Source organism: Amblyomma mixtum, chromosome 3 (genome assembly GCF_055824585.1).
Source record: "Amblyomma mixtum isolate Tamu chromosome 3, ASM5582458v1, whole genome shotgun sequence".
Lineage (NCBI taxonomy): Eukaryota > Metazoa > Arthropoda > Arachnida > Ixodida > Ixodidae > Amblyomma > Amblyomma mixtum.
The window spans coordinates 316,151,007-316,166,672 of record NC_143014.1 but is presented as its reverse complement, the minus strand read 5'-3'; the positions used below and the strand labels follow the sequence as shown (position 1 = coordinate 316,166,672).

Here is a 15,666-nt window from a genome sequence, read left to right as displayed (position 1 = left end):
ACTAGGTACAAAACAGCGCGAAAAGACTCATTCAGAAGAAGGTGCTCATCGGCAGTGTGAATAAGGACGCCGTCATCGGCGTATAAACTGATGTTAGAGGCTACAGTGTCAGGAAAATCGTTAATGTAGGATAAAAATAGCAAAGGGCGACGAACAGGGCTGTTGGGAGCTCCTCAACTTAGGTGAGGTACTCAAGAATAAACAGAATTAAAGGGAGCAGAGCGGGAGCGGTGTGAGACGAAATTGGCAAATTAATAATTTGGGATTTATTGAAGATGAAAAGTTTGCACAAGAAGTGAGAGTGAAGGACCGTGTGAAAAGGCTTTCAGAAATCGATGAATAAGGCAACAGTTTGGAAGTCGGCGTCTATGTTAAGAAAAATTGGAGGATTGCGAAAGCAACGAGGAGAGGGAGATAGGGGAGGGAGAGCGCGCGGCAGCTGCGGCGGCCCCGGCACGCTAGCTATGCGCCGCTGCTGCGCATGCGCAACTGGCGAGCGCGGCGGCGGCGCCTCTGATGGCTACTCCGACGTTCTCGGCGCGCGCAAGCGCGGCGGTTGTGGTCGGACACGTCACGTTGGCGACGCTGCGCCGGGCTGAAATTCGACCCCCTATGCTCCAGCCGCGGCGACGCGAGACTGCATGCGCAGAAATCCATTCGTCCGGCCTGCTGCTCTCCGAGTAGCGGCTACGCGCTCCGTAGACGACGCGAGCGGTGCATTCTCGCCTCGCGGCTTCGATGCGCCCGGAGCAGTATAGGCACATGTTCCATTTCGACGCCAGCACCGTCAGAGCGCGCCGGAGCCGCCGAAGACGTCGGTGGTCAAGCGGCGTTGGAGTATAGAGGGTCTCGCTTTGGCCAACGTGACGTGGCAGTGCCGCGCACGCCCGCGTAACACATCCTTGAGTCATCCGCGCAGCGACGGCGGCGGCGCGCCAGCTGTGCGCCGTGGGATGTCACTGCTCCTCGTGCATGCGCAGTATGGCCTTTCCTCGGCTTCGAGAAATGGCTCGGCGACTCGCGTAGAGTTGCTTTCGCCACAAAATGTCAGGTGAAAATTCACTTAAATGCGTCACTGTAATAAATCCCCTACACGACCTACGTTGAGCCCTGGACACAAGATTACTTGCTTCAAGAAATTCCCAAATATGCTTATAAATAATGTGCTGTAGGACCTTACCTGAGTATGGTGATGAAGGGAAGGGCCTATAACTAGAAACAAGTTGCTTGTGGTTGGATTTAAAAAGTGGAAGTTCAGTGGCGAGTTCTCATGAGGAAGGGACAATGCCGGTTTTTGAAAAAAATTATTGAAAGATATGTTAAACAAAGGCAATAACGTGCATCGTAAGTGTTCGCAATACAGTCCGATCCAGCGCATTTTTCTATTTTTGTCAAGGCATAAAATGAAGTTTAGATTGCCACGACTGGTAACCTATTCAGCCGACAATGGAATTGAAACGGGTTCTCATTATGACGGGTTCTCACATGACGGAAGTCAACAACCAACAAAACCAAGCAGCTGTCTTTTTTTTTTATTCTGTAGATTTCGTCAATGGGAGAACAAATAAGAGCAGAAGAAAAAACAACGGCAAGCCGCCAGCTGGATCAGAACCCACGACCCCTGAGTTTAGCGTTCGGTGTTCCACCATCTGAGCTACGGCTACGGCTGTCCAGTTTCTTGCTTTCTGGGGAATTTATTTATTTGTTTATTTATTGAAAGTACCTACAGCGCTCATGAGGCATTATTGTAGGGGGGATATTACTATATACAATAACACATGCAAAGATGATATTGGAAAATATGTCAGTAAGGATAACACAACATATTAAAAGAAGACTATTTGAGTTTACAAGTAGTATGAGTGATGGCACAGCGCTGGTAAACGCACGAGACCTGGAAAAAAAATACGTCAGATTATCGCTTCAACATCACTTTCGAAATCAGGTGCACAAACCACATCATTCGGAAGCTTATTCCAGTCCAGGATTCTGTTAGGGAAAAACGAATACTTCAATACATTAATGCGGCATTGATGACTATTAATCTTTTTCGTGTTATCGCGTCTCTCCGAAATGTAATATGGCTGCTTTAGATAACTGTTTTTATTAATACCGGTACAATCATTTTAAATACTGTGCAAGAACTTCAGCCTGCAGAGTTTTCTTTCGGTTACTAAAGTCTTCCAACCAATACTGTCGCAAAGTTCGGAGCTCTTTATATGAAAATTAAAATTTCCTGTCACAAACCTTGCAGCGCGTTTCTGTACCCTTTCTAACTTGTCAATGAGTCTACCCGTGAAAGGGTCCCATGCTACACATGCATATTCTAATACTGGCCTGACATTTGTTAAATGTAATGTTTCTTTTAGTACGTGGGGAGAGCTTTTCAAATTGCGTCGGAAAAAAATACAAAAGACGAGAAGCTTTGGCAGTTATCATGTCAATGTGGGCTCTCCAGTCGAGGGATGCTGTGGGTATAACACCAAGATGTTTAACGTTATCAGTAGTTTGGATAGTGTCATGGTTTAAAAGGTACGATCCACGAATTTTATTTTTTTTGTAAATTGTACATGGAAACACTTAGATACATTCAATTCCACGCCCCACTTCAAGCACCACTCGCAAACTCTGTCAAGGTCAGCCTGTAATACACAAAGATCATCAATGCACGTGACAGGGGAATACAATACGCCATCGTCAGCATACAGTCTGACAGTGGATCTGAGGCCGACAGGTATGTGATTGATGAATATGAGAAACAGTAATGGTCCGGGCACCGAACCCTGTGGCACTCCAGATAGAACACCCGCAGGCGAGGATGATGCACCATTGATTACCACCTGCTGCTGGCGTGTCCTTAAATAATCTTTTAGCCAACCGAACAGATAGTCAGGGAGACCAAGGCATGACATTTTTTTTAGAAGAAGGTGGTGCGGCACAACGTCAAAGGCCTTCTTAAAATCTAGAAAAAAGCGTCTATCTGAAAACAGTCGTTTATCCCGGATACAATGTCATGAATGAACTCAGCTGCGTTGCACATGACAGCCCTGATCGAAAGCCATGCTGCGCGGATGTGAAAAAACTGTTGTCTTGAAGGTGTTTTACAAGTCCACAATAGATTATGTGCTCCAGGGATTTGCAACAAACAGATGCCAAAGATATGGGGCGGTAATTGCAAACCTGGCTTTGTGAACTGGTGTAACATTGGCTATTTTCCAGTCTAGAGGTAGTTTCGCGGTCTGTAGTGACTTGTTGAATTAAGTAACCAAAAAGGAACTGATATGTTGTGCACAGTGGTTTAGAATATAGTTAGGAATGCCGTCAGGACCTGGTGCGGAATGCGCATTTAGGTTCTGTAGCAATGATTGGACACCTTGATCGGTTATAACCATATCTGAGATTGCATTAAGCTGTTCCTGCTGTTCCGTAATTGCGTCTGAGCACCAAGCTGAGAAGACGGAATGAAAATATGCATTGAAACACTCTGCTCGGACTATGTCGTCTTTCAACAGATTATCGCCATCCCTGATGGCAGGAATACCAACAACATCCGTTTTTTTGCATTTGATAAAGCGCCACACTTCTTTTAGGTTCGTTTTTAGTTTGTCTGCCAATGAGGATAGGTACAAGCTCTTTGCTGCCGTTAATTCGCTCTTAAGGTTTGCAGTCAGGCTTCTGAGGATTCTGAGTCAAGTTTCGGTTATCTGCAGTATAACTGAAACTTGAGAGTGTTCACCCCCGCCACCATCGTCAATAGACGCCTACGTAACTTGTCCTATTTTACCGCGTGGTCCCGCTACCATGTGATTTGTGTGACACCACTTGCGGCTTTCACCTGATGTTGCTGTCACACTGTTTACAAGGCAAATGAAATGCAAAATGCATATACATTTAAAATTAATCCTAATATAATGCGGCTTCATGAACTACTTGAATGAAGGCGAACAGGTGCTCACCGAGCGCCCGAGACATCATTCGCTTCGGCGTGAAAGTTTCCACTCTGCTCTAACGGTTGCGGTTCCAGGTCTTTACATGGAGAGTTTGCTGCCACGACACATCTGTTTGTCTATGAATACTGCAAGTCTCTATATAAAGCGTAATTTTAGCCTACCTTGTTTTGCTGAAGAGCATGGAACAATCCATTGGGAATTATCCGTGTAGCAAAAATGACGTTAGGCGCAAGCGATGCTTCACCCGTGCGGTCCACGTCAATCACGCGATTGAAGCAATAAAACAAACAACTTTCACGGGCATTAAGTTTGGCAGACGCGCTAGTTGGCTGTCTCGCTTTAAACAACCACGCTGGCTGGGTGCATCAATAGCAACAAATAGCACACTGCAATGTGTGCGGTTTTAGCCAGACGGCTTCGCAAAGAATGAATGTGGTGCTTGAAGCATAAAGAAGCAGAATGCGAAACGTACATCGCAAATTTTGTCACCTCTTCCACACCATCTGTGACTCGTCTCAGAATGTGTCACTGCTTTCATGTAGCGCATTTCATGCTTACACGTACTCTCCACGGCGAGATAATGCAATTTCTTTATTTTTTACATGAATATTCCAACGAGTCGTATTCTTTTCTTCTGGGGGGGGGGGGGGAAGGGGTGTTCTCTGACGACTTCTGAAAAAGCATGAGGTCACTGATATTAATTTTTGAGGACCTTGGACAGGTGAGATAGGTGATAACGCATTTAAGTTTCACAGGTGCCTCCGTCTACCGATCGCTCTTTTCTGAAACAAAGCAAGAAGTGAAAGAAAATGATGAGCGATCGACAGGGCGCTACCGTTCCAACCTAGTTCCGCAGATGGAGTCGGTTAAATACCTAGGTGTTACGACCACAGTTTGGACTGGCGACGCTATGTTAAGAACAATGGTATTAAAGGGGAACATGCTGTGGTCCGGTTGATCGAGTAGGCAATAAACTTAGACATGCGTTGCGACACGTTGCTGTTTCTCTACAAGGCTTATATGCAACCGATTCTGGAAATCGGCTGCGTGCTGTTCTTCGGTAGCGCAAACTACAAGCTGTAGCCCTTGGCCTTAGTGAAAAGGCGTGCCCTACGGCTCTGCCTCGGGCTCGGAAAATCAGCTTTAAGCGCTCTCCTTTGTCCGGAAGCCCGTATCTCCGATCTATAATCCCGCATCGAACTTCTCACGGTGCGTACTTTCCACAGGTCCTTTGACCCGGCCCACGGCGTTAATACTCAATGTTTTCTATCCCAACCGCACTTGTTTTTTCTCTAATTGTTGACCACGTTATCAGCTTCCGCATGTTAGGTTCACGCAAAACCTCTTAGCACCGCTTCAGCTTGATTTGATCTCTTTGCAACGAGTTGCTGATACGCAGGCTGACCTCGTCTTCAAAAACGAACATATTTTTCCGTCCCACGTAAAACATATGCCCGCAAATATCCTAAATGGTCTTCTTTCTGAAGACCTACAAAAACACGTACCAAATATTTCATGAGCATTCACCACCGTACCTTGGCCGATGCCCCCTCCTGGGTATGTGCCATGTTTACTGAGGTAAACAACGACAACAAAAATTCAGGGGGCACTTTGACTGTCTAAAGTGCGCAGAGGTGAAATCGATTTAAGCACCACTTTGACTGCCTCAGTGGCACTGGTGACGTCATCACTGGATGACGGCAGACATAATTATCGGCTAATTACTAAGCAATGCGAAATTACTGATTAATGGCTAATTATTTATTAATGACTAAATACTAATTAACTGCGATTTAATGACGTTTAAGCTTCTCCTTTAGGAGTGGAACGCGGCAGCGTGTTGTAGCGCTGCCAGGGAGCCCACGGAACGCCACGACCCGTTCGGCGCGATGCCTTGCCCGTGGAAAGACCTTTGAACGCAACGGTTTTTTAGCAAAGGAAGTAGCGCAGTAATCTTCCGTCAAGGGCCATAATGAAGAAAATAAAATTGTATTTGAGGACAGGAAATTACGAAGTAACTATCTCACACATCTCGGTGGACACCCGTCATCCAAGCGCTGGACTTAACGCCGGACGGACGGGAGAATGTGCCATTAAAGGCTTTTTTGCCTTAACAACGACAGGGCGCACAGATGCCGGAACCGGTGGCGAGCCGCGCAGGAACTTCAGCGTCATGCTTCTTCCACAAAAAATCGTCCGTCGCCTGCACTGAAAAATTTCTGGTGAGTAACGAATGACCAGATGGCAAACCTGTAGCGATGATTGGGACTACTTGCTTAGGCGCACGTTCGAGTGTCATGTGCCATATTCTGTGCTCTGTGAGCCTTGTAATTGGCACGGCTCACCGTTCGGAAAGCCTGTATTCATGGGGATGCGTCATCTCGTTCACACATGACCAGGAAAAATTGAGAGAGTTTGACGGTATATATTAACCTAGTTTTCCTCTGTCATCGAATAGAAATGTCTGCACCGAAGCTCCGCCACAGTCATCAGCACCAGGAAAAATTCCTCCGCGAAAGGGAAACTGTCAGCAGTTCAAGCTTTTTATAACTAAACAAAGATTATATTAGAACACAAAAATACATGATAAAAGATTGGGATGCATTTGGCTTGTTTTATACTGTCGAACACAAAAAGATGACTTCACTGCTTTCAGTGACTGTGGTTCATGGGTTGTTGTTGCCAGCTGCTGCTGATTTGTGTCCGACTTTAGCTCCACGCGGTTCTAACAGCGGGGCAGTCCGCCGCCTAGTGCTCATTAGCTGAACACCGTAGCAGTTCAGCCTCAGGCTTCTGTGGGCTGGATTAAATTGATCTTACGTGAGGGTTCCAATCTCGCGCTTTGGCGAAGCGTTTGGGAATTGTATTTCTCGCCTCTGTCTTGTTTGCTCGCGTTGTTTGTGGAGCCTTTGGGCTGCACGCAGTGTTCACACCGAAAAGGTCGGTGGTACTGCGTAGAAGGAAAACATAAAGCGTAATAAGATTTTCATGTCTTCTAAGGTAAAAAGGACACCCACTTTATATTCTTAATTTTTTTTGTGGCATCCTAAAGTGCAACATATATGGGTGAAACCTTGGGCAAATGCGGCACTTCAACACACGCGTCTCAGATAGCTTCGTTCGTATGGTTGGTATCACCGGTAGCCAGCCGCGAATTAGTGAAAAACGTAATGGGTAAAATAAAAGTATTCTATTCTCACAGACCGTGACTTGAGAAATTTCAATAAGAGGCCGTGAGATGGAAATTACGGCAATAGAGATATCTCGTATGATCGAGGCTGTGGTTGAACTAACACTAAAAATGTCCTAATTTTCTTTCAAGTTTTCTAAGAATGCAGTGTGTTTGCCTGTTAAACATCCAAATGGTCAACAATTTAATGCCTGGCAATGGAAGATTCCGATTCTTGGTAAAATGGAGGTACACCTGACACCTGTGTATTGATATTCGGAGTAAAATACCACACAGGTCAACATACTCCCGAAACCTTGACAATAGTGTGTCTCAGTGATGCCTGCTGCTTTAACCCGCCAAATTCCTTAAACGCTAACTGTGAACAAACCGCAAGTCGTTGTTCATTGCTAAACCACAAGATAATGGCCGACTTCTTGCAAGGAACTATCCTCAAGCGTCTTTCACTGCTACATCTGCAGCCACAGTCTAATTTCTCCCTACGGCAGGCTGAAAATGGTGGCCGTTGGGGCCAGCTCATCGCCTTCAAGAACCGGCTGGTGGTGGGCCCCTGGAAGCATGCTTTGTTTAATCGGCTGGAAGCCCCAGCTGGGCCCTAGCTCCAGTGGACCGAGGTGCACATACGCCGCAGCGCCCTGTGCTTCCTTCAGATCCCGCACCACCGCTCCGGACGGCTCACGCATCAGTACAGCCACGCCGCCAGGCGCAGAGCTGCCAGAAGCCATCTGCTGCGCCGCTTCACGTACGCCATCGCCAACGTGCTCTCGCTGGTGCTTCCCCTGCCTGGCAACGAAGCAAGGTCAGTGATATTCAAGCGCTAACTGCTGAGGTGCACTTTGTCGCGACCGGTTCACATAGCGGCGCTGAGAATGAAGAGGCTATGAGCACGCACCGTTTATTGTATGCACAGCGTGTCCACATTTCAAGGTTTAACTGCATGAGTGAGCAATGATAGGTTTTGCGCTATTGTTTGTTGAGAGTTACACAGTAATACGTGGCACTAAACAAAAAGCGTGCGGAAGTTGCACCTATGGTTTACGACTGATCGCTTGCGTTGCGGACGCCCTAGCCAATACGCGGCAATGTTTAGCGCACAGAATGGACTGGAGCACCATATTAGTGGAATGATATACCGCAGGTTCCCGTTGCGATTATCCTGTGAACATCCATATACAGGATGTTGACAGGAAGCCTATCACTAATTTTTGAAAGTAAAATTTTTTACATAAAGAGACGGCTTTTGAATCAGCAGCATCAGTGTTGGCGGTTACCAGAAAAGACGCTTGTCATGTTAAGTAGTAAAGTGAATAAAAAAACTGTAATAGTCCGCTTTTTAGTTATTACCGATTGCATTTAGAGATTTTTAGCCGGCCAACAGTGGTAGCCATGTCAGTTGTTTAGGATTTTGAAAACGCAATTACCCTCAAAGTTTCATCATTTCTCGCACATTTCAAAAACCACGAGCATGCGGCGCGCGCAAGGCGCTGTACACCAAATCGCACCCCTCCGCGGCGCTATACCACGTGATCATCTCAGCCCTTCCTCGGCTGGAGCAGCGAGAAGCGGTGAACACCTGAGCGCAGGTGGGTAAAAGCCGCTGACCTGGCAGGTTCACAGCAGTAATTGAAAGAAGAATTGTAATATTTAGGGCAGGCCACACCCAACATTTTGTCCCTGAAAAATAATTTAGCGCTTTTGTAGCACTGGACCTCCCGTACATTGATTGGCACAATATTTTATGTACAACCCAGCAGCCGTGTTTCGTAGTCGCGACCGCTGGATTCTGAACAGCGTGCTCTTCCTTCATACTTTTCTCACGGCGAATACTTCTGATCTATGCACATATAAACCAACTGAAACTGTGTTGGGATCAGGATAATTATTAGTTATATATGAATCAAATGAACACTGACTCAAACTGATTTGTTGCCCAAGGCATTCGGCCTCGCCCATGCGTGGATGGCTCTGTCTGGTATAGCATTTTTGTGTGCTGAGTGAGGACTGTAACTCTATCCGACCAGGCGGCCTACGCGGCGTGGTGTCGACAGAATAACTGAGCCTTTCGGGAATAATTATAAGTTAACTGCAAGGCAAATACCTCCTCAAATCACCTGCAATCAACACTTTCCGACGTCAAAGGCAGTCACCTTATTCGGCGAATGTGTTTCTGCGGCAGGAACGAGTACTCAGAGCAGATGACGAGGCTTCGATAGGCGATTACATTCAGGAGCAGAAAGTTTGTCCTGTCTTGCATCTCATTGGTGAAATTGGTATGACAAGTGGAAGTTGTAACCAACTGCACGAGTATTACCTCGCACTCTTTCAAGGAACTTGAGTCAAAATAGGCCAGGTATTGTTCAGATCATTAGGAATGCGGGGATAAGGTTTAGGATGTTTTCCCCTTGTGATATGAACATAGGCTTCTATACCCAAAAAAAAAAGCATGAAAGCGCCTCACGCTGCCAAGCTCCTCTTTCGACAAACTAGAACAGAATAAAAGTTGGTGTTACAATTCCTTATTTTTCTAGCAAATGTACGTCGTTAATGAGGGGTCAGGGCCTGTTGAAGATCAAATTAGTACAGAAATGCAAATTCTCAGAAATAGGTCCCTTGCCTCAACCGCAAATATGACAACAAGATGTCATAATTCCAGGTCTCAAGAAGAAGCTGTGTCTGAAGCATATCCGCAGTCTCTCCCTTTGTCCAGTTGCACGTGACACATTTGCTAGGGACCTACAATGAATGCGCCAGTACATCCCGCCTAAAAGGTCCAGAAGATATTTTCTCGAAATTTATTAGCGAAGCATATATGCATGCACTTTATACGATGTCTTCCCCTTTTGTTCATTGCAAGCTTAGAATGACAAAACGCTCCATCTTTCATGAGTAACACTTTGAAAGCGGTGATGCCCTATAACATTCGCTTCATCTCCTCCCTGCTACGCATCAGGGCGACCTGTATAAGAGGTGTAGACCGATAACTTCTGGGCTGTTAATAGAGTATTCATGCACTAGGCTGTAAACTGACATCCTCTTTCTCTTGAAGTATAATTCAAGTTTGATATTTGATGTCCTTTTGCGCTTCTCACCGTCTGATGTCTATGGTTAACCGGAAACTAGTTCCAAGAAACGGAACTGAGTGTTCAGGGTGTAGGTGTACACAGGGCCCACACGATCAGAAAAAAAATACATTGGCTGGAGATACCTGGTTTGTCCTGGTAATGTTATGGTTGTTGTGTTTGTATTTTTCTTCACCTTCATTGTTTCCCTTCTTACATCTTCATGTTTCACTGACTTTCAAAGACGTACAATGGTTTGTAATTCAGGGTACCTTTATGGCGGATGTAGTTCTGTCAACTATTTTTTACCACTAAGTATTTGCGAATTTATTTAGCAGACTGCCGCTAAGTGCATCGCGAAATCAAAAGTTCTCCGGCACGCACACGAGAGGGATGTTCCTTTTCCAGGCTTCAAGCGGCCAAGTAGTTATAAATGAGATGGGAGCGGAACTACTTTCATACTTTGCCTGCTTATCTGACTGCCGTTTTCAGCTATCTTGTGGATTTGGTTGGCTGATTCTTTCCACTCGGAACGTGCCGTTACTTGGAGCAGAAAAACAGATACGCAGCTTCTCACTCTTGCAGCATAACCTCGTAGATCTGCGCTTTTGACAGTTATAGCTTTCGCTGAGATTTTAAAAAGAATACCTCCAAAACGAAAAACAAGTTCTACCTTCTTTATCTCATTTCCAACCAAGCCACATCTGAGAAGAGGACCGCGGAAAGTATATCAGCTCGGGTTTTCCACAAGCTACGTTCTGAAAGCTGTTGACAACTCTAAACCATCGTCAAACGTCATATTCTGGACGTTTGTTCGTCCAGACTTAACGCTTCCTTCAGCATTTTCTATGCCAGCGGTGGCCCTCCTGTTTCCACGCAGCGCTGGCACGAGGATGAAAGCCGGCAGCAGGATATGGGGCACGCGCAGTTCTCCCACCACCGCAATGGATTGTGCCTCCGAGCAGTGCTGTTCGACGACTTCCAGCTGGGCGCCGCTCGTGCCACTGCGGAAAGCCGTCGTACTGCAGAACTTCCGCGGCCCAGCCTGTCCCTCAGCAAAAGCATCTGGTGCGTACATTCCGCAGAAGCCGACACCTTGAGACGCCGTACTTTTTTGCTGATGCTGCGTTAGGAATGTAGAGCTTTTCTAAAGCTCAAGAACTGCAGTGAATGAGCATGGCCCGCCGACAAAGTAGCGATTAGAGAGAAGGTGTGCGTAGGAGCATCAGATATGTAAAAAAAAAGAACATTCACACGATCTTTTTTGGATCAAGGTGATACGTAACTTAACCACTGCCGATTGTCCCTTCTGCTCATATTCCTGCTTCCAGAAGAAAAAAGCGCTGTAAACCCATCATCTGCTCCATGACCGATGACACTTCAACTTTTGGTACATCTCTGGCGTGTCGAAATAGCGCAAGTGCTTGAACTTCCCAAAGATATGAACGTGGTTAACGTGTACTTTGGTACTGACATTAGAAATCTCCCCTGGCTAAGCCGAGAGCGAAAAAAAAACAATTTTGGTCACTAATTTTCTAAAGTTGGGTAAAGCAAAGCAAGTTTTACTTATCGTATAACCTGATTTTTAGATTAATTTTTATGTGGTTCATCTACGATCAGGCATCGTTGCAGAGCAGGCCCAGCTGTCGCCTCTGCGTTTCCAAACCAGTCATCGCGCGGTGCTAAGCCGGTTGCTCAGCTTGTGTTAGCGCCTGCAATAGCAGCGGCGCTGTCCTCTCTCGCCCGAAGGTTGCGTACTTCTATAAGCGACCTTTTGCCTAAAATAGCCAAGAGATTGTCCGGATATGCTCTGCGCCTGAAAGTACACTTCTTTGCCACTAGTGCAATTAAGTACCGCCAATGTCACTGACGCCGTTTATACGCCTAGTTATCAGCGCCATGCTGCTATCACTCTCCGGATTAGGTCGAATTGAGTTCAGGTTATTGTAAGCTAGCGGTGGGATCAGACGCGAATGTTCTAACGGAAGTTGCTCCACCGTAGCCCCATTTAGATGTTCATTTGGATCGGGAATATCAGGCAGAGATCCGTGATATAGCAGGTCTATGTCGCCTTGAACAATGTCGCCCAGAATAGTCATCAACAATTGCTGCCACCATTTAGACTCCAGATCAGAGCCTCGAAGGAATTTGAATTATGAGCAGGACCCGTGCGAAGGCGGTATATATTGAAGTGGCTTCAGGTCTCCTTAATTCCTTGGTTGCGCATGGCGGGTTAGGTGTACACCACAGGGAAATAAAATGGCTGAACGCCGTTTTTTGAAGAATCTCATCATGCTGAGGGAGTCCTGATGGATTTTCAGACGGCGGTTCATGCGCGACTCTCTCCACCACCTTGTTGCCTAAGACACCTATGTGCGAGGGTGTAGAGTAGGCTCCGAAACGTATAGAGCAGGCTCTCTTGCGCAGATTGTGCAACAAGCGCAGAGACCTAAGGACAACCTTTGGAGGGAAACCCATGCTCTAACGTTTGAAGGTCAAATTTTAATTCCGTCACGATGAAAACAGGTTGAGCCGCACACGACGTTAGCTTCCGTAAGGTCGCCACACTGAGAACGCTTTCAGCCGTTGCTGAGGACACGACTCGAGTAAGGCAGACAGATCAGGCAGTATTCAAAGATGGAATATGGAATGCCGCGGCGTTAGCTCCACTGACCTTGTCCACGGAGCCGTTAGTGAAAGCTTGATGACGAGCACATTCTGTTTCTAAATGTTGTAATACGAACGAACGCATTCCCGCTATTTGAGCACTCCGCTTGTGTTTACACGACGAATGGTACACGTATAGTCGAGACTTCCAAATTACGGTCTCCGAAAGTAAAGACCTAAGGTACTAGGAGTGTTAAGTGCAAAGTAGTGCAGGGACTCTGACTTCTGGAGAAGGTGTAGAAGTGTTCGCCCGGCTAGCATCTCTCCGAAGCAACCAAGTTCAATTAATAACGTTTTTTGGAGCCACAATGTTAAGAAGTTTCAATCGTGACTTATGAAAAACTCGATTGTTAGCGGCCGCCTGTGGAAATCCAAGGGCCCTTTTTAGGCTCGTTCGGTGCGAAAGCTGTGCGGCTAGCGTAAGACGGTAAGGAGCAGTGCTTTCGGCCCGTGACGACCCTGGCTACCTGAAAGGACGTGGTAGCCAGGGTCACCACAATCATCAGCCTGACTACTCCCACTGCAGTTCAAATGGCTCTCCTATATCTTTCCTCCAATTAACCCTTTCCAGTGCCATCTGTAGCCCCCTTAGACCCACAAACTTCTTAATCTAATCCGGGCAACTAACTTTCTGCCGCCCTCTGCTACTCTCACCTTCACTTTGTATCCAGTCCGTTACCCTTAAGGACCAGCCGTGTTCTTTCCTGTCATTGCATGCCCTGCCCAAGACTATTTATTCTTGATTTCCACTAGTATGTCACCAACCCACGTTTTTTCCATGTCCTTCCCTGCCCTCACGTTGTCCCCTAACTTTACACCTGTCATTGTCCGTTCCAAACCTCGCTGTCTTGTCCACAATTTAAGTTTAACCTTTATCGTTAGGCGCCTCCTTTCTTCCCCGTAGGTCGGTTCCGGTAAAATACAGCTGTTATATAGTTTCTTCTTGAGGGGTAATAATAAACTGCCATTCAAGATTTGAGAGAACCTGCCAAATGTGCACCGCCCTATTCTTATTGTTGCATTTATTCCACTCTCGTGAGCCAGATCTGCGGTCACTACCTGCCCTAAGTACTATTCCTTACCACTTCTAGCCCTACGCTATCAATCATGAAATGATTTTACCTTCTAATGTTATGGATCGTAACTTCGGTTTTCTGCGCATCTATTTTTTAGAGCCATCGTTCTGCTCTGCGTGTATAAATCATTGACCATGCTTTGCAATTCTTACCCTGAGTGCTTAGCAAGGGAATGTCATCATTGGGTGCGCAATTACAAACCATTCCCGGAGAGCCAAGGGCAGGCGACGCAGAGAAGTGCGACCACATGACATGATTTTGAGTGAAAAGCGTAGCCACGCGCGGCTAGGCTTGGCAAACCTAGCCGAAGCATCCGGCGCTGCGGAGCAGTGGTGGAGCTGCTAGCTAAACCGCTGCAGACACCATTTCAATTCCCCCGATATGTATTTTTAGCTTTCTTTAATCATAATTAATCCTTTTTTAAATTTAGTGTGAAGATTTCTAGCACTGAACTCCTTCAAGTGCATTTCAGAGCGTTTGTTGTTTGGCTAGCTTCAGTATGCAAGTTCGGGGGCATAGCTGGCCATTTACAGGGTGTTTCACCTAAGACTTAAAAGAATTTTTAAAAAAATTCGTTTCGAGTTAGAAGAGCGCTTTTTTCGGCATAGCTTTATCATTGGTGAGTGCTTCATAATGCAGCTAAGGGGCGCTAACAAGAGGCTGGTTAACCGACAGGGATTAGTTAACTTTTTAACTCTTACAATTAGGCGCCTTAATTATTGGGAGGCGTGTAGACAACCGTCAGTAATATCCATACCAGTTTTTAGAATTTCGAAAACGCGGTTACCCTTTGTGCTGTGGACCAACATATTTTGACTGTTTCGAGGAGCTACGTGCACTGGAGAGCTTACTTTGCCTGCAAATTTCCCGGAAGCGCATGTGTTTTGGCCCGACGTAGCCGAATGTATCATTCCTTCGCGCCTATATAAGGACGGAGCACCGACGTTGCTAACTCAGGAGAAAGTGCATGGTGCGTACTATTTTGCTACGGTATTTTTCCAGTTTCGAGTATATTGGGACCAAAGGTGTGGCGCAGGATCTTTACGGTCGCAGGGCATAGGCCTGGAGTGGCTGCTGGCGTAGAGATGCTGCAGTGGTGACCACCCATGGTTTTACAGTGGTAGCAGGCTTTGGCGCGGCTTTTTTTTGGCGTACTGAGTGCTCGTAAGGGGAAGTGAACTTTGCAAATAAGTTACAGCACATGATCTCACACCTCCATGCCTCTCTGTGATATCATGGCGGAGTGATCTTGGTTTCGATGTCGAGTTTTCGGCATAAAGTTGGCTCACAGGGTGGTCGAGCACCGAATTCGCTTCGCGAACCTAAAAATTAACGCTCAAGGTGTGTACACACGTCATACCATATTTTTATGTCCTCTTGAGCTCTACCGCACCTGAAACTGCGGGTGCACTACCAGAGCTCTTAAAGAAAGACGTGCGTATCACAAACAGTTTGAATTTCTCTTTCGTTAGGTTTATAATCTGACCAGGACCAGGAGGCGCGGCCAGGAGGCGCGACCAGGAGGCGCGGCCGTGTCTCCTGCAATGGCGCCACTTTTGGCAGTTTTGTAGCTTAATTTCTTCGTTTTTATGTCCCCTTCAAAGCTTGTGTCGACTTGTGATTTTGATTCCTTAGGGCAAGGACTCTAAGTTAAACGTGATGATTTACTCTGCTTTTCGTGCAATTTGTATACGGTCATTTTGTGGGGGAATTTGCAGAAATTA

General features: G+C 46.3%; 1 protein-coding gene across 8 annotated transcripts in view; it reads left to right on the top strand.

The window, feature by feature from the left end:
• The window catches only part of LOC149355699 (uncharacterized), an 85,485-nt gene that overhangs the window by 47,527 nt on the left and 22,292 nt on the right, over positions 1 to 15,666 (top strand). For 3 of the 8 annotated variants that reach the window (XM_089577676.1, XM_089577682.1, XM_089577675.1), the window contains 2 exons: positions 6,074 to 6,172; positions 7,629 to 7,939. In XM_089577676.1, coding sequence (XP_089433802.1) covers positions 6,074 to 6,172; positions 7,629 to 7,939 — 410 coding nt within the window. Of the gene's footprint in view, positions 1 to 6,073; positions 6,173 to 7,628; positions 7,940 to 11,079; positions 11,268 to 15,666 lie in introns of all 8 variants that reach the window. The other 5 variants (XM_089577680.1, XM_089577678.1, XM_089577679.1 and 2 more) reach the window with 2 other exon arrangements.